The sequence below is a fragment of the Sciurus carolinensis genome, chromosome 18 (assembly GCF_902686445.1).
Source record: "Sciurus carolinensis chromosome 18, mSciCar1.2, whole genome shotgun sequence".
In the NCBI taxonomy this organism is placed as follows: Eukaryota; Metazoa; Chordata; class Mammalia; order Rodentia; family Sciuridae; genus Sciurus; species Sciurus carolinensis.
In genome coordinates this window covers 8,270,524-8,289,954 of record NC_062230.1, presented here as the reverse complement: position 1 = coordinate 8,289,954, position 19,431 = coordinate 8,270,524, and the positions used below count along the sequence as shown (strand labels likewise).

Sequence of the window (19,431 nt, the reverse complement as noted above, 5' to 3'; positions counted from 1 at the left end):
TTTTTAACTAGGGATTGGACCCAGGCCCTTTTTTACCACTGAGTTACATCTGTAGCCCTAAATATTTATTATCTTGAAACAGAATCTCTTTAGGTTGCTGAGGCTGGCCCTGAGCTCAGTCTTCCAAATTACTGGGATTACAGGCATGTGCCACAGTGTGATGCCTCAGAGACATTTTAAGTGCCACCTTTAAGTGCCTTCAAACCTGGTTTGAAGATTAGTACAGGTATTTTATAAAGGTACTAATAACTTTTTTTACTACTTCAGAAATAGTACAGAAACAAATATAAAGCATCTTCTAGGACAGAAAGGCCACACAAGACCCTGTTTGCATCACGCCAGCTCCCTGAGCCTGAATGATGACTGCTGAATCAAGGGAAGCGACGGGTCTGTCTCCACAGGCTGCACAGGAGAAGGATGGGATCGTTATTGTGAAGGTAGAAGAGGAAGATGAAGAAGACCACATGTGGGGGCAGGATTCCAGCCTGCAGGAGACCCCTCCTCCTGACCCAGAGATATTCCGCCAGCGATTCAGGCGCTTTTGTTACCAGAACACTTTTGGGCCTCGAGAGGCTCTAAGTCGACTGAAAGAACTTTGTCATCAATGGCTGCGACCAGAAATAAACACCAAGGAGCAAATCCTGGAGCTGCTGGTGCTGGAGCAGTTCCTTTCCATTCTGCCTAAGGAGCTTCAAGTCTGGCTGCAGGAGTACCGGCCCGATAGTGGAGAGGAGGCTGTGACCCTTCTGGAAGACTTGGAGCTTGATCTGTCAGGACAGCAGGTAAGGTTGGTGTGAGATGAGTATGGACTTTGGAGCTGGGAGAAGGTCACTGGTTTAATACTCATATTGAGTCTTTGTGGTGATTATTCTATCTGCTCTTCTGGGCTCTTACAAGGTATTTTGTGAGCTGGGGGCATAGTTCAACACCCCCCAGAATACACATGTGCTTGGCACTTACAAGGTCCCAGGTTCACTCCCCAACACCCCCCAGAACTGTGTATTGACCTTGCATTCACTCATATATTTATGGTCTTTGCTTTAATATTTTCATTCCCATTTAAAAAGTGATTTACCCATAAGCCCAACCTGATTGTCTGCAGGTCCCAGGTCAAGTTCATGGGCCTGAGATGCTTGCCAGAGGGATGGTACCTCTGGATCCAGTTCAGGAGTCCTCAAGCTTTGACCTTCATCAAGAGGCTACCCAGTCCCATTTCAAGCATTCCTCTCGGAAACCCCGCCTCTTGCAGTCCCGAGGTAAGAAGTAAGGTTTCATGCAGTGAAAAGAAGCAAATGTTCCAACATGGGATTGCCCTTACTCATGTTGCCAAGTGCCTGGGGAAAGAAGCATCCTTTTTATTGTTATCATGCATAATTGTCATTGTTACTAAATATTAGGAAAATATAACTCAGGTCAATGTCAGGAGTTAAGTGATGTGTCCAAAGAGGTAAGTGAACTGTGCATAATGAACTGGACAGACATAACATTATTTATTGAATTGTTAGCTTTCCAGATGTCTGGCAGATTTCTATTTCTTTCACGCAGATTTCCAGTCAAATGTTGGGAACAGATGATACATTTCCAGCCTGGATTTTGAAACACTCTTGTGCCTTAAATTATCTTTAGAAGAAACAATCTTTTTTAAAATTCATTTTATTTAAAATATTTAAAGATACCATATGACATGACTTTTTTGTTATTTTTGGAAATTTCAAACAGAGGAAAAAAATTTTTAGCTATGGAAATGAGAAAAAATATCAGTTGAGGATCTTATTTGAAAAAAAATGTTTCATTTGATTTTTTTCCTTTGGGAAATATGTCTTTATCCAAATTTATAATCAAGTAGGTGTGTAGAATATCAGTAAAAATCAATGAAATGCTAAAAGTATAGTCGTTCAAGAAGTTGGATCAAGACACATTGCTTAACCAGTCGGTGTGTTCGTGATGACATCCAGGGTGGAAAACATTAGATTATGGAGCTTAAGGAAGTGTTCTGCCTCTCCCATGCCTCCTGGAGGACAGTCAGCAGACACATGCTGGAGAAATCCAGACAGACCCACGCACTGATACTGAACTCCTCCACTTCCAGGGCTCATGGTTTGTCTTCACGCTCCACAAGCAGAAGTCACAGAGGGTGACTTTAGGAAACAAGAGAGAATATTTGGTCTGAGCACCAGATTGCCAGAGGCACTTCAGGTTGCCAGAGAAGCAGTTTTAGAGACCCAGTTCATAGAGTTGTTACTTAGTAAATTATTCTTGAAAGACTTGAGACATACATTTATTCTCAATTTCCCCTTTGTCTGTTCTTCTTTCAGTGTTTCTTTATTCTCAGAAGGTTTCAGTGCTAAATTCTTGATTTTTTTTTTTTGTATACTTTGCTTTAGCTCTTCTTATTTTTTTTATAATTAGAAATAATTACAAGGTTTAGTAATTCAATTTAAGTTATTTCTCTAATCAATACCTTTGCAGCTCAGTACCATCTTCTGTCTACCAGTAACATTTTCAGTAATACTTGGCAAGGGGAGGAAGGCGGGAGCTTAATGTTAATTTTATTATTTAAATTTTTTTCTGATTCTTATACATTTCAGCTAATGTGATCATATGATGTATTATGGATGTCTTTTAGTATGTGTGTTATCCCATACCTCTGTACATTCATAAATGTCTCATCAGCATTTGAACCATGTATATATTTTATTTAAAAAACTTGATTATGGCCAAGTATGAGAGAAAAGTAGAGGGACAAAAGTGGCAAAAACTTACCTAGAGGTAAGAAGACTCCCATCTTACTCTATTTTTTTAGATATACTACAAAAGATTTTAAAACTGTGTTGCATTTTTCACAAATGTAAGCACAAATGGTATTCTAATATCCTGGTGCTGCTTCTTGGGCTAGAGGAAAGTGTAAGTCAGATTTGAAACATGATTGGAATGTTACCCATTCTGTAGCTAAGACTAGGATCTTCCCTGGGTTCTAGACCTTGTTCTCCCATTCCTGAGTGACATTAGAAAAGTCAGTTCACCCTCTCCAGGCCTCAGTTTCCCCCTTTTTAAAGTGAAAGTGTTGGACCAGGTGATTTTAAGGAGACTTTTATGACTCCTTGTGACTCTTAAGAGTAGAGGTCTCAGGAAACTCAGGTCCTGCTTTCTCTCATTTATGTTCTCTGGAGCTCTCTACTCAGTAGTTAAACATGGAACAGTGAACATGCTAGTGCAGAAGTGAGAGCGCCTCAGGCCATCAAGGGAGGCTCATAGCAGAGCTGATTTACTCACAGCTCCTTTCTCCTCCCTCAGCTCTCCCTGCCACTCACGTTCCTGCCCCTCATCACGAGGGGAGTCCCAGAGACCAGGCGATGGCATCTGCACTATTGACGGCAGATTCCCAGGTGAGCTGTGGGCCCCTCTGCCCTCCTGAGTCCCCATATCTGCTTCCTTCTCCTGGAACTCCTCTTGCAGTCTCCACCCAGGCAATTACTCTTGATGCCCTACCACAGAGAAAGTCCCACTATCCCTCTTTGTTAGTGTCTTACTGCCACAAATCCCCTCAAGTCCACAAAGCTGTGCTCCCATGTTCTTCATCAGCATCCTGTAGAGATGAAATCAACTCTGTCCCTGACTCTAGGTATGGGCAATGGGACTGTCCCTGAGTTTTGGGGGAACTGAGTGTGGGGAATCTCCTATTATTTCAGGCAATGGTGAAGATCGAGGACATGGCCGTGTCCCTCATCCTGGAGGAATGGGGATGTCAGAACCTGGCTCGGAGGAATCTCAATAGGGACAGCAGGCAGGAGAATTATGGGAACGTGTTTTCCCAGGGTAAGACTGATGCAGGATTCTTATCTGATAAGATTGTTTTGCTTCTCTATTAGTTGTGGGAACTCTCTGATGTATTCAGTTGAGTGTTCACAAGGATTTTCAGGCTACTGACCATCTTTGTTCAGAACAGGCAGGAAGAACCTTTGTGCTCATTGAACTTAAAAAGCATAGTACTGTGACTCCTTGATTCCCAGTGGATTTTTTGCTTCTAGGTATTTTTTGCTCTTTTAAATCAGAAATTAACTCTTGAGCTCTGAGCCTCACCTCTTCAACCACTCATTTACTTGAGAGAATTCTGTTCCATTCCCTGGGGGACTCACTTTAGGTGCCTCTGTCAGGAGACTATCTTTTTCCTAGTAGAAATGACCAAGTAACTGATTATCAGTCTAATCTCAGCCCATTGTCCTGGCACCCTGTCCCTGAACCTACCAGACACCCTTCCATGGGCTTCTGTCTTCTTTCGTTCTGTGAGAGTGTTGCTCAGAGACAACTTTACATTATCCCATGAACTTGTACCTGAACCTCCCTGGGGATCAAGTTCCCAGTTTCCAAAATAAATGGTGGTGTTCCACAAAGAGCTCTGAGTCCTAGTGTGTAGTGAATGAAGAAGTTCAACAGGTATCGGTCAGATAAGACAAGGTGATCCAGTTGGCAACCATTCATATATTGGTCTCTGCTACATCTTAACCCCTGGGAGACAGTGCCACCAAGGAGCCCTCAGATATGTACTATAATAGGGATGCTCACAGCAAGACTTTATCTTGGGAGGACAGGAGTATTGAGCAAAGGGTGAATGTAGAGAAAGAGCATTACTAAAGAAACTCAGGTTTTGTTTAAAACCATAGGTATATGTGGACTTTGTAGTTTCTAGGTACCTGCTCTTCATTCTAGATGGAAATTAAGCCAAAGAACTGATCAAGAACTGAGTTGTTACTTGCTCTGATAACTTCAAAAACAAAATTTTAGGAACATTCTGGGAACTGGCCAGACGGTGAATGATGTTGGTTTGGAAGTTAAAAGGTAGACCAAGTTCCTGATCTTGTAATTAGTTCTGTATTTATGGTGATTTCATCACTAAAGTCAGAGGCTGAATATTATTTAGCTCCCCCCTCATTGCATTCAGGGGCCTGTTATGGTCACATAGACCCTTAAAGCCAAATAAAGATAGAATAGAGGTATTTGGGGGGTTTTCCCAGGCATATGTAAACAGAAATTTTGTGTATTTGTTAAACAGTTTTCAGTCTTCTCCTAAAAGCAACATGACACAAAGAGTGTATAAATGTACAATAAAAATTAAACTTCAGTGTTTTATTACACTTAATTACTAAAAGGGTTTAGCTCTACATTTGAAAAATTTTGTTGTCTTGTATCATCTTCGTGGCTGTTCAGAATTGTCTTCATTTGCTTTTCAGTTATTCTCAGTTGTCAGTTGGTGAACATTCTTTTAAATTCTGTTACTAGCAAATGCCCCCACTACTCTTCACTCAACTCTGTTACTTGAGCACAGCCAACTCTGTGCTGCTCCTCTGGTATAGAGAGACTGTTCACTATGTCTGAAGAGCCCTGTGACCTGCCAGCTTCTGAGTTACTGTGCCTGTTAACCACCACCTTGTTGAGAAAATGCCAACAGAACTGGAGGAGTATTTGCTTTTCTTTCTTTCATTATGTTCCTTTCTGCTAATATTTTCTAGAAAGACCTGTGTATTCTGTTTTTTTAAACATACAGATATTTGCTGGAAATGAAACATTAGTTTTAAAATATGTATTCCTTCATCAAATAGTAGAATCATGACCTCCAGAGTCCTTTAGTTCCTTACCTCATCCTTAACTGTTTCTCTTCCCTCTGCCCATTCCCCACTGTGCCTGTTTATTTCACATTCTCTCATTCTCTCTGTTATTTCTTCTTATTTCCTCTTCTTTCCACTCCTTGCCTGCCCTCTCATTTTTCAGCTCTACTTATTGCCCCAATTTTTCCCTTGTTTTTTTTTTTTTTCTTTTTATCCTTGATTATTAATACTATGCAGTCATTTTTCAGGCATATAGAAGGTTCCTGGAAAGTAATGTCACTTGATTAACCTATGTATTCAAAAGGAAAAGGTGCTATTTGTATTTTCTCTTTATTGTGTCAGGTTGTGAAACCAGGAGTGAGAACGAGGAGTCAACCTCAAAGGCTGAAGTCACCGAAGACTCAGTGTCGCATGGGGAGAAAGCAGGAAGATTTCAGAAAGAGTTTGGAGAGAAACGTGAACAGCAGGGCAGAGTAGTAGAAAGGCAGCAGAGAAACCCTGAGGAGAAAACTGGAAAAGAGAAGAGAGAATCAGGTCCAGCTACAGCCCGGGAAAGAAAACCTGCCGCGGGGGAGAGAGGTCCGAGGGAGAAGGGAAAAGGGTTGGGAAGAAGCTTCAGTCTGAGTTCAAACTTTAACACCCCTGAGGAGGTTCCGACAGGAGCGAAGTCTCACAGATGTGATGAATGTGGTAAATGCTTCACAAGAAGTTCAAGCCTTATCCGCCATAAAATCATCCACACTGGAGAGAAACCCTATGAATGTAATGAGTGTGGGAAAGCCTTCAGTCTCAACTCAAACCTTGTCCTGCATCAGCGAATCCACACCGGAGAGAAGCCTCATGAATGTAACGAGTGCGGCAAGGCCTTCAGTCACAGCTCGAATCTCATTCTGCACCAGCGCATTCACTCTGGAGAGAAGCCCTATGAATGTAACGAGTGTGGGAAGGCCTTCAGCCAGAGTTCAGACCTCACCAAGCACCAGAGGATCCACACAGGAGAGAAACCCTATGAATGTAGTGAGTGTGGGAAAGCTTTCAACCGAAACTCGTACCTTATTTTGCATCGGAGAATCCACACCCGCGAAAAGCCCTACAAGTGCACTAAGTGTGGCAAGGCCTTTACCCGGAGCTCGACCCTCACTCTGCATCACAGAATCCATGCCAGAGAGCGAGCCTTGGAGTACAGCCCAGCTTCCTTGGATGCATTTGGAGCATTTCTCAAAAGTTGTGTGTAAAGCAAGAGTTTGTCATCAAGCCATTTCCCCCTTTTGTTTCTAACATTATTTCAGAGATACGTGCCCACAGAGGAGAAAGAAAATAGCCTCAACAGATTTTTTAAAAATCATGATTAAGGATCCTTAGAGTTACATCAGCAGTGTTCTGCCTTTGTGTTGTCTGTGGGCATGTAATTCTTCCACACAGCCCCTGCAGGGAAAGTTGGTCAGATGGGTAATCCATACAATATTTCCACATAAGATAAAAGCACACACACAGGAAAATGTCAAGCTTTTCAGTAATGAGGATACCTTTAAGGAGCTCTTTGACTCACAGCAACCACAGTGTATGATTAAAAGAACAAGATTGGCTTTGTGAACAAGCTTCTGAAATTAAGGAGCTACTTGCTGCAAACAAACCCTACCTGGCCAGTGTCTTGCTTATTTCTCAAAAAAGAGGGACAGTTAAAAACAGAAACTACATTGGGACATGCTGCTCAAGCTAGTTATATATCCCATAAGTTATATATCTGATCACTGGTAGCCTACCAAAGCTATAGAAATCTAGGACTGTGCTGATCAGTATCAAACCAAAGATTTCTATCTCTTCCCGAAAGAGAGGGTACGTGCACCAGTCTACAGTTCCAAAGGACTGCAACAAATGTAGATGGTTCTATCCTCATCACTGAGATCAATTCTCCTGAAACAGCAACAATTCAGAACACTTCTCTGAAGTCCCTAAAGCACTCTAGCACTCCTAAATGCATTTCTCCACAAGTTAGCACTTGATTGTATACTGTCTTTTAAGCCTTCATTGTTTCATATATGGAATTTTTTTTCATCCCCCAAAAAAGATGCTTCAGTTGTCAAAGGATATATTTATGTTCCTGACAGCACGACACCGTACCTAGTCCTAAGCCCATAAAGAGGCACTCCTTCTATCTTACATCTGACTTCTAACAGGACTTTCGCATTTGTGATGAAGCCCTGTGAATCATGAGTTCCTGAAATATGGTAGCATGGCCCAACTTTTACAGAGGACCTTCAGAGCCACCAGGCATGCTAAAACCTCTAAGGTCAATGCTATTTTTGTCCTAAACATAAATGAAGGCACTGATTAGCTGCCTGCATTGACTCTTTCTAAACATGAACTGGTGAAGGAAGGAATGTCAGAAATGACTACATTGTCATCATCTTAAGGAAGGAAAATGTGAACACTTGACTAGGGTCATTTTTTGACATCTTTCCATGGCAAAGATCTTAGCCAGAATTCTCTTCAGTCAGCTGCTGAACAGTGATGATTTGGGCACTTTCTGAATCATTTGTAACTTAAGATATTATAGTTCAGAAGATGTGGTTACTTTTCAGAAAAAGAAATCTTATAGGGAGCATTTTTTCCCACACTTTTCCAGAAACTTTGCAAAAGAACTTGCCATGATTAGCTGGCAATTATGAAAGGTAGTTTATTGCTCCGAGCAGTTCGCCAATATACTAAGATGGTTTATTATATCGTAGTCATAGTGCACGGTGTCTTTTCTGTTACTCGTCACTAAAGACTGAAATGAGGTTATGAAACTGTAATCTCCATCTGTGCAGTTCAGTGCAGGTGGCTCCCTAGAAGCTGCTGATGGAGACTGTTTCACACACACAGGGGACCCAAGTATCTTGGACTCTGAAGGTATCAGGGTGTGGTTAGAGATGGCTCTGTTGTGCAGTGAGAGCATTCAGATGGCCATGGATAGCCCTGCAGAAAACTAGAAACGTAGGCTAAAAGCAAACCCGAAGACCATCAGCATGAACACCCTATAACAGGAAAACCCCACTTCAGTTTGAGATGTTCCCTCGAGAAACAACTAAAACTAGCATCTTTCAGTCATTTGCTGACCAGCAGCAAAAGTCTGTGAGACAGCATGGTGGTGCCAGTGAGGTGGAGGCCTGTATGGGCTCAGCTCCAGACCAAACTAGAATTCTGCACAGCAGTCATTCTTTGGTCTCTCTTTGGCTTTATTACTTGGACTAATCGCAGCTTCTCTGTAGCTTCTAAGCAGCAGCTTCAGTGTTGTCTGGGGAGACCACATAAAATAAGTCAGCAAATTACCAGAATATTCCTATCCATCCAGCTTAAAAACAAGATATTCCAGAAGAGTATCTCTAATTCACTTTCTGTAGTGAAGTGAAAGTAGAAATGCTTTAATATTTTTTCTCAAAGAATGAGTCACAATGATGGTTGCCTAGAAAATTGCTGGTGCTTTTGAGAGGACTTTTGTCTCCTAAAAACTGAAAGCAAAGCAAAGTGCAGAATTCCAGGCACCCATTTCAAACTCTGCCTTTGTTCTGAAGAGGGGAAGGACTTTTGGTCAGTTTCACATTGGCTTCTCCCCTGCTTCCCCTACTGCTTGGTTGGCAAAATTCAGCAATCATTTTGGGGCTTCATTTTTAAGTGAAATTTAAATATGACCTGTGCCACTTCATTTGGCTCCCATTTTATCAGGATGTTCTGCTGACTGTTGGATAGCTACTGGGGTTGCTTCAGTTGTTTGGCAGATGCACTCTTGGAGGCAGCAATTTGAAGATGTGTTTCCCGAGAATAGGTTACAGCTGGTTATTAAAACCATTTGCTTTGCATTCATTTAGCAGATGCTCAGTGCAGAGTGTCATTGGGCCATGGTCACAAACTCTGGCAACATCTAATTAGTGCTTGGGATAGACATTCAAAAGTTCCTGACTGGCTGAAGTCCGTTAACAGTTGAAGCACCCTATAGCTGACCATTAGCATGCTAGTTGACCTAATGGAGTTTTTTTGAAGTTTTAAAGAATAACACCTTAACCTTGCCAGGAAGAGAAGTAAAATTGTTCAGGTTGTGGGTATTTGTACTCCAGCCTGGCAGGCAAGGCTAAACTTGAAAATATAGATATGTGAGACATCTTGGTATTTAAGGCACTTAATATTAAATCATAAAGATGAAACTTTGTGTGGAGAGAGTGACATGTTTGATACATGGGATAATTCACATATACATCAGAGAATTTATTCCAGAGAGGAACCTTAGCATCAGAAAGCTTACACTGTAAATAAACTTTATTAACATTTTATGTGAGGAAGATGTTCATGTATAGCACTCATTGCTTTGAACAGAAAATGAATTCCCTCCGTATGTCCCAATCATGTGATACAGTTCAGAAACACTGCAGAAGGAGCTCATTCTTAACTCCACAGGATCCACAGAAGAAAAAATGTGGGGAAATGCTAAAGAAATAGCAAAATGTACAGCTTACAGAAATTGTTAATGTTGGGTACTTCTATACATTTTGTATGGCCATAATGTTGCTGTGTGTTTTGTACCTGGACCCCTGTTGTTCTGTACATTCCCTTGTAAACAGATGATGTATTTTATTTTAATTTGACAGAGCACATCACTCCAAAAGAGTGAAGTTTTGGAGTGAATGGTGAAGAGATCCATGTTATGGACAAAAGTCTGTTTCCAGAACTGAGGAGTGGGAGAACGAAGGGGAAAAGACCTTCATAGTTTGATGCTTATTGACTTGAGAGATCAGTAAATCATGAGGAGAGACAGGCTAATAGGGAACTAAAAGGAAACAACTACTCTAAACATCTGTAACTTTTCAAGAGTTTTCTCTTCAAAACTGGGAAGCTGAGCCCTGAGCTGCCAGGTCACTGTTGCAATTAGAGGGAGTGGATGGACTTGAGCTTGTTGGGGGAGGAATTGAATCCATGAATTGAGAGCAAGACATACTGCAGTGGTCGGTGGGACTGATAATCTGACCAGATTCTAAGAAACCACAATTCTGCTTCCCCACTAGCTCTTAAGTCTTTATGCTTAGAAAATTCGGGATGTGGAAACGCTGAGATGGGCAGTTGCTGGGAAATAGGCACAAACTCATCCAGTGTGGCAGTACAGGTGGCTTGTCTGATGAGGCTCAGGAAGCATTTTGCAAGATTCCCTTGGTCTGTGCTCCTGTGTACCTTCCCTGCCCCCACTCTTCCCTGGTGTGACTGTTAGGAGAGAGGGTTGTGAAGATTCATATCTGTGAGTGTTCTGTTTTGTTTTTTGATCCTAGAGTTGGTCACCTTTATTCCAGGTAGGCATGCTGGTCCATTTATCCAAAGCCAACTAAACCAGCCCATCCTGACATCCTCATGAAAGACTGAATTGGAGTAACAGCATTGAAATATAGCCCAACAGTGACAGCAATAGTTGCCCCAGGAGACCTATTTTTGTGCATCCCACTCTGAGTAACTTCTCAGAAATATTTGAGGGTGCTGGGGTTCCCTGTTAGGTAAACTAAATCACTGCAGATCAAGTGAAACAATCAGAAAAGCTAATTTAAAGTGGATAAATAGATCATTCTATCATAAACGTTAGGGTAGATGTTTATTTCAACTACTACTGGAGAATTTAATACAAAGCATTACTTTTTGAGAAGTTTTCCTAACATAGATTTAGTTTTCATCTTTAAAGTAGACACTCTACTTTTAAAAGCTGTTACTTATTTTGCTATTCAGATTAATTTTTTATTATATCCAAAAAAATTTATCTGTTTTGCTTTTCAAAACTTTGTAAAACAAAGTTGGAGTTAAAGGGAGGTAAGCCATCTCCAGTTCTGCAGGTCAAACAAAAGTTTGGGAAGTACTTTTGGCATCCTGTTATATAAAATGTACTAACCTGAGAACTTGGCTTCATACCGTCTGGTTCTATTTTCTAGAAAACACCACCACCAATCTCGTGCTTTTCTTTGTTATCCTAAACAGTAGAAAGAAGAGAGTAGATTTTAGGTAACTTCTAAACCATGGTTTGCTGTGATTTTAATAGTTATTTTTAATCTTGGAGATGTTCATGTCTCCATTTACTAAAAGAATCATGACTCACTTCAGATTACATAGTAATCAGCAAAGTTAATTGGTCTTTGAATGAAATGTTTTCCCTTTAACAAGCATTCAGTAAGCAGTGTGGCTAGTTGCTTAGAGATGCAAAGAATGAGATCTGTGTGTGATTGAAAGAGGCATCGCTGACACTTGGATTTCATTCCAGTTTCAGATTTGGATTTCAAGTTCCTTTGGTCCAGGGAAAGGACCAGGCACCTGTAGTCACTCAAAATCATGCAGTCTCCTGAAAAAGTCAGGTATGTTAGGAAGGAGAGTGGGAGAGTGGAAAAGGGAGAGAGAAACCTGGGAATGTGCCGAGGCTCCTGCTCCCTTGCCTGCCTTCTCGCCTCACCTGGGTAACAGCATTCAGCTGCTGCCTGAAGTTTCTAGTCTGCCCTAGCAAGGACAAAGCATGTTAGACGTAGAGGTGCTTCTGCTGGTAGCAGGGGGTCTTATTTGGAAACATATAGGGGGGCGGGGGGCGGGAGGAAGCAGGTTTTGATTATGCAGGAAAATCCTAAAAGTATGAGTGTAGTGGCAAGGGGTGGGTTATGCAAGCAAGATCAGTAATTATTTTAAAATAAGCATATGTATTTTTATTAACTTTTAGTTAAATATAGATTATTACAACCAGGTCAACATAAGGCTAAATCTATATATAGAGCTAACTCAGGCATTGTTTATTTGTAGACTAGATAAAACAACTTGTCCTGTCCTGTCAGTTCCCGACTTCTTTTAGAATAAATTTAGACCAAAAGAAGAAACTTGTCTTTGTATACCCACAGAATTAAGTTATTGCTGTTCAAAACTGGGTTTTTCATTTTAACAGTCTCTGGAAAGTCCAGGTGCTTAGTCGATGTTCAATAAATGATTTAAAAATTGACTTTGTTTACAATCCTCATTAACGTTTCCAGAAAGGCGTCTTTCACTAAATAATGGCATCTTAGAGGAAAAGTGGTATGTTTTTTAAGAGCTGGGGAACTCCTTCACTAAAATAGTTTGAAACCTTGAAAATAAAGTTTCAATTATAAGAGACATGACAGCAAAAATTTATAGTCAGTGGTCCATTTTAGGAGGCCAGTGGTGTCTGACAAATGCTAGGGTAGTGAAGTTGGGAAAGGAGACTGGGGATTTGTAATATTCACTGTTGTTTCTGTTCTGGGTCATCGTAAAAAAATAAATTATCATCTCTAGGTGGCAATACTTGGTTTGTTTTTCAGATCCACTTAGTCATCATAAGTGCACAAATTTGCCGGGCATGGTGGCGCACGCCTGTAATCCCAAGGGTGAGGGAGGCTGAGGCAGGAGGATTGCAGGTTCAAAGCTACTCTCAGCATCTTAGCAAGACCCTAAGCAACTCAGCAAGACCCTGTCTAAATAAAATACACAAAAAGGGCTGGGATGTGACTCAGTGGTTAAGTGCCCCTGAATTCCATCCCTGGTACCAAAAACAAGTACACAAATTTGGGGTAAAGAAAAAAATAAAACTTGAAAGTTAAAAACTGGAACAAACAAAATTCTCACACAAAATTCAATTTTAGTTTTTTACATTGTCTTTATTTAAGTAATTCACTAGATTTAGTAACCCTGAACAGAGGTGATGCTGCTCTGATTTCTTCTGTCTCAGTTTCCTTGAAAGCAGAATGGTCACTCCTCCCCTGCTTGCTTTCAGGGCTGTGGTGGAATAAACAGGTCAAAGGAACTTCACCCTATCTTGTGCAATCCTTGAGCCTGGGTCCTCGGAAAGCAGAGCCTGAGGTAAGGACTGGTGCACAGATGAATTAATTTAAGAAATGATTCCAGAGAACAGGAAGTTACTGGGAAGAAATCCAACACATTATTGAGTTTGGTCATTTGGGGACGACTGGGACCCAATATCCCCATGACAGGATTGGCTGCTCTGGGAACTGAAGGAGGAAGCATTTATTCAAAAGTTGCTCCATGCATGGAGTGGTTACTTCCTACTCCAGGTTTGCACACCACAGAGAGGCCAGGGAGCAAGTGCTACTGGGTGCACCCGCAAAACTGGTCACTAGGATGACCTGGGTGAAAAGTGAGCTGGGGGGATGCTGGGCAGGATCCATGGTGGCCAAAGCATCATCTGAACGGCTCTACTCGTAACATTACTGACACCAAATTGGGGGTCTTCCCCACACCAGTTATCTCAACTCGATTCCAACTGGACGTCCTACCAACAAGCGAACAGCCAGAGGGCATGGTCTGAAGTGGGCATGGGAATGCATGGAGCTTCCATACCTCCTCTGGGCAGATCACCTTCCTAACACTTCACTGTTAACCAGGAAGCTCCACAACCCTGGGGTTTAGGGGTTTTATGGAGTTTTCATTATGTAGGCATGAATGGTTACATTTTTAGTCATTGGTGATCAACTCAATCTCCAGCCCCTGTTCCCAGCAATCAGGGAGTCTGCTCAGGGGCTTCAAGTTCCAACCTTCTAACCGTCCTCTGGTCTCTCCAGCAATCAACACCTATCCTGAAGCTAAGGGCACCCAATCACCAGTCATCTCATCAACATAGAAGGAACACAACTTGTCAGGGCATGGTGGCACATGCCTGTAATCCCAATAACTCAGGAGCCAAGCCAGGAGGGTTGCAAATTCGAAGACAGTCTCAGCAATTTAGTAAGGTCCTAAGCAACTTAGTGAGGCCCAGTTTCAAAATAAAAAATAAAATGGACTGGCGATGTGGCTCAGTGGTTAAATCCCCTGGGTTCAATCCCCAGTACAAAAACAAAAACAAAAAACCAGCACTCCAGCGAGTCCAGAGGTTTTAGGAACTGTGTGCCATGGACTAGATACAAAGGTCAAGTTATTATTATTATTATTATTATTACAGTATCATACCTTCAAAACTCTGAAAACTGCCTGTTCTTGAGGTAGCAGGGTCATATTCTATTTGGCTGGTCTATCTGTGACTCCTTAGGACAGAACCTTCCAAATCTGCTGATGATGAGGGGCCCCTGTGAGAGAGTCTAGACTGGGCGTGGAAAGGACCCGAGCCTCACACTACCTGACTGCACCCAAGAGCCACTGAGTCATAAGATCAGGGTTAACCTCTCCAGACCTCTCCTCCTTTCTCACTTGGCCTGTCTAGTGGAAACCCTGGTGGCTTCCTCTACTTCCTCCATTCCTGGGCCTGTTCCTGAGCTGCAGGAAGAAAATACGCAGACAGGGCCTCATACAATTTTAGGCCATCTTCGTTCTTAACACTTGCCCTTGGTTAATCCTAGTCTCTCTTCATATTCCCATGTTCAGTGCCCCTTGACATTCTGAGATTTTCCTGCTCCCTAAACTCTCATGCCTTCCACAGCCTCACCTTACCCCTTCTCAGTGGATGCCCCCTCAATATTCTTACAAGAACCTTAGGCTATCCGAATGTGCCTTCCTACTGGTTGGTCTGACCCAACCAGCCTGCCCTGCTGAATGCGAGGCACGTGACCTCCCTCTTTAGTTACTCCAGGCTCCACCTCACTCCTGGACACCTACTCTATGTCTAAATAAGCATAAACCTGTGGTTTTAAAGGACAAAAGCAAATTTTTAAAAAACTGTGCATGCCTGTAGTCCCAGGTGCTTGGGAGGTTGAGGCAGAGAAATCACAAGTCCAAAGAATATACAACTTGTCCATCTCAAAATAAAATGAAAAGAGCTATAGATGTAGCTCAGTCCTTACCTAGCAGGTGTGAGGCCCTGGGTTCCATCCCCAGTACCACACAGACACACACAAAAATATCTTTGGCTTGACTTTTGTCAAAGAGCTAAGCTCTTAACATAGACCACATGTGTTTGTGTCTTTCCACAATGTCCCAATTTATTGAATAATAATAAATTCACAAGCTACATCTTTCATTGTCATTAATTCACCAAATATTCATGGTTCACTTGGTAGCCATGATCAGAGTTTCTTTTATTCCATTACAATCTTAATAATATCTGTAACACTCAAGTCGCGCATCACACTTTACACAATGACAGATGGATTCCAGAAAGGCTAAGATAGATCCCGCATGGTGGTACATACCTGTAACCCCAGTGACTTGAGAGGCTGAGTCAGGAGGGTCCCAAATTAGAGGCCAGCCTCAGCAATTTAGCAAGACTGTGTCTCAAAATATAACATTAAAAGGGTTGGAAATGTAGCTAAGTAGTAAAACACCCGTGGATTCAATCCCAGGTAAAATAAATAAATAAATGAATGAATGCCAAGTTTATCTGGTTCCAGCAACTAGGTTCCTTTCACTACTTCACTGTCTTTTGTCCTCCTCTGTGAATTCAATGATGCTCCCATTTTCATCTATCATTAACATGACCCAAAATTATATTTATGGAGCATCCTTGCATAATGGTTAAGCACACAGGCATTTGGAGCTGCATTCAACAATTCAGATGTTCAAATATGTCTGGGGCCACTCACAGGTCCTGAGAAGGAAGGGAATTTGCATGAGGAGGCCTGTACCAGGTACCCTTTGTGATCCGCTTTCACTCAGGTTTTGCAAATCTTTTCTGGGTTCTTGCGCAAATGAGAGAACAAACCAGCAACCTGCTATTACAGAAGGATAAGGTCTTGGCAGGATACATTACATTGCCTTTCCTTCTTCAGGAGGAGGAAGGCGGCCCTGCCCAGAGAAGGCAGAACAGAGGGAGGATTGCAGTAGATGGGGCCACATCCATCCCTGGTAGACAGACATTAAAAACAGAAAGGAGATTGGGCTGGGTGGGTAGCTCAGTGGTAGAGCTCATGTGTGAGACCCTGACTTCAATCCCCAGCACCAAAGCAAAACAAAAAACAGAAGATTAGAAATAAGATCATAGGGGCTGGGGAAATAGCTCAGTTGGTAGAGTGCTTGCTTTGTAAACACAAGGCCCTGGGTTCGATCCCCAGCATCCAAAAAAAAAAAGAAAGAAAGAAATAAGATCATAGCAAAGAGTTTTAAGGATTAAAAACCTCTTACTAATTTGTGAGGGTTATTTTCTTCACCAAGCTAGCTAACGCTCACATGCATGCTATAATTAATCTTTCTCCAAATGCTTTAAATCTGGGGAGTAGGTATCACTGTGCCCATTTTTCAAATCATCAGATTGCACACCCAGATCTTCCAAGGTTCATTGGCAAGAGAACTCTGGCTCTGAGGTAAGGGGTTGTGGCAGATTCTTTACTTGACCAAACTTTAGTCAGTTTACCAAATCTTCTTGTAAAATTCTGTTTTAGCAATAAACCCTGCTAAGTCAGTTTAGCTGTAACACCCCTATCCTACACATCTGATCACCTTGATACCTGATTGGGTTCCTCATCCTCCACCATGCCCCAGGTGATGTCTGATAGCCTGACCTGTCTTTGTCCATAATTTTGTTAGGTTGCTTTAGCCAGAATCCCTCTTGCTCCTGATGTTTATTCTTAGTAATTTTCCATCCACTGACCCCCACCCCCACCCCATTATCTGACGCTTGTCTATAAATTTCCACTTGCCAGTGCTGTATTTGGAGGAGGCCCAATCTCTGCCCCCACTGCAAAATCCCATTTCAGTGGTCCCTATCAGTATCAGTCCCCAAATTATGTGTTCCTTGCCGTGCTCCAACAAGGACTCAATAATTTTTTTTTTCTTTTATAGTTGTCTACCCACACCAACCAGTTTTATTCTCTTTCCATTTTCTTTGGTCAATCTTTGCAGCGTTCTAGCATGCTGTACCTGTGAACTCTTTCCAGGAAGAAAATAGGGAAATGTCCAGAGTTATAATAGGCCAGAAGCTTACCCAGCAAGTACTCTAAGAGAAATCAAGTTTTGATTGCCCCCTACTGGGAAAGCATGCTGATGGCAGCAAAAATAAATGCGGAAGATAGAAACCAGGAAGACTGAGAAAAGAACGATGTTAGAGAGAAACAGACTGTCTTGCTGAAAAAGGAGGGAGAGAGCCAGGGACAGCAGTAAACACTGGTGGCTTTCCCCCTTTTGGGTTTCTGCTACAAAGGGCACAGAAATCTGTCTTCTTTTGTTAAGACACAATAATCTCCCAAGACAACAGAATTGGAGCAACGTACCGCAAGTGAAGTGGGACAATCCAGAAGTCATCTAAGGGAGTTTGGGTCCCAGGCACCACATTTTACATTTTTACTCCAAGACTCAGAAGCAGCTCCCGGACCTGATCATAAAACTGCTACCTCTAGGCGATTTTTAGGACAATCACATGTGATCACTTTTCCAACATTTCTAAGAGCTGACAAGAACAGCAACTAGAGGTATTTTGTGAGATAAAAGGACTAGGATCAGTGAGTTGCAATTATATGGAAGCAGATTTTTGCTCTAGTTTGAAGAACTTTCAGCAATTATAAATCTCCAAAAGATGGAAATTATTCTCTAGAAGAGTAAGCACTTGGCCACAGAAAACAGAAGTCCAGGCCAGCATAGGAGGATGAGGACATAAGAGCTTGGACTGTATTTGCAATGACATTCGTTCAGTCTACATCTATTGGGTCCTTCTCTATCAACATTGCCCATATCTGTAATTATTTGTTTACATATCTGCCAAGAACTATTTATTTTTCATTTTAAGTTTTTTGTGTCTTAACACAATGCCTGGATATTGTAGGTTCTTTTCTTTTCTTTTCTTTTGAGAGAATACTTCATTAGTTTCTGTAATCCTATAGGTTCTTAATAATTATTGAACGAGCTCATTGGAAGTCAAAACCATTCTGAAGAGGAAATGCATGTGACACATTACAGTGAGCCATAAGTCACACTGACTAACTTTTCCTTTGTCTACTCTTTTGGGGTTTTGTCATGTGGTTGTGGTTATAGTAATGGGAGGAAACAATGGATCATCCTAAATTAACTTTTTTTTTGTACTGGGGATTGAACAAAGGTGTGCTTTACCACTGAGGCACATCCTCAGTGCTTTTTATTTTGTATTTTTATTTTATTTTATTTATTTTGGGGGATGGGTAACAGGGATTGAACTCAGGGGCACTTTACCACTGAGCTGCATCCCCAGCCCTGTTTTGCATTTTATTTAGAAATGGTCTCGCTGAGTTGCTTAGTGCCTCACTCTTGCTAAGGCTGGCTTTGAACTTGGGATCCTCCTGTCTCAGCCTCTAGAGCCACTGGGACTACAGGCATGCGCCACCATGCCCAGCTTGTTTTTTATTTTGAGACAGTCTCGCTAAGTTGCTAAGGGTCTTGCTAAGTTGCTGAGACTTGCCTTAAACTTGTGATCTTGCCTCAACCTCCCAAGTCACTGGAATTACAGGCACAAACCTATGCTCCTGGCTACCTTAGCTTATATTAGTACAGTGTGATTTCCATGGATAACATTGATGTAATTTTAATGACATTTTTTAAAAGTCTTTTGAGGACTGGGGAGGTAGCTCAGTGGTAGAGCACTTGCCTAGCACATATGATGACTTGGGTTTGGTCCCCAGCTCATGGAGACACAGCAAGCCACAGGATCAGAGGATTTGGATTCTATTCTTAGTTCTGCTACTAATTAGTTCACTACCATGCCTTGAATCTGACTTCTCTAGAAATTGGTTCCTTGGTCTGAGAACAAGAGCTTAACCAGATTGCCCTCGGGTTCTCTTTCAGCATTAATATTTTGTAATTCCAAGCACCTTTGTTTTTGGGACACCTGATCCCTGAAAAGGACAATTTGAAATCAGAAGAGTTTCATCAGGCTCCAGAACATCCACTTACTGGTTTTTTACTACACAGAACTTTGACTAAG

At 41.8% G+C, this 19,431-nt stretch overlaps 1 protein-coding gene across 1 annotated transcript in view; it reads left to right on the top strand.

Moving 5' to 3' along the window:
- The window catches only part of Zscan21 (zinc finger and SCAN domain containing 21), a 40,335-nt gene that overhangs the window by 6,793 nt on the left and 14,111 nt on the right, over positions 1-19,431 (top strand). Inside the window, exons 2-6 of the mRNA XM_047532859.1 lie at positions 268-782; positions 1,103-1,256; positions 3,295-3,386; positions 3,690-3,816; positions 5,946-6,763. Coding sequence (XP_047388815.1) covers positions 357-782; positions 1,103-1,256; positions 3,295-3,386; positions 3,690-3,816; positions 5,946-6,763 — 1,617 coding nt within the window. The 5' untranslated portion in view covers positions 268-356. The remainder of the gene's footprint in view (positions 1-267; positions 783-1,102; positions 1,257-3,294; positions 3,387-3,689; positions 3,817-5,945; positions 6,764-19,431) is intronic.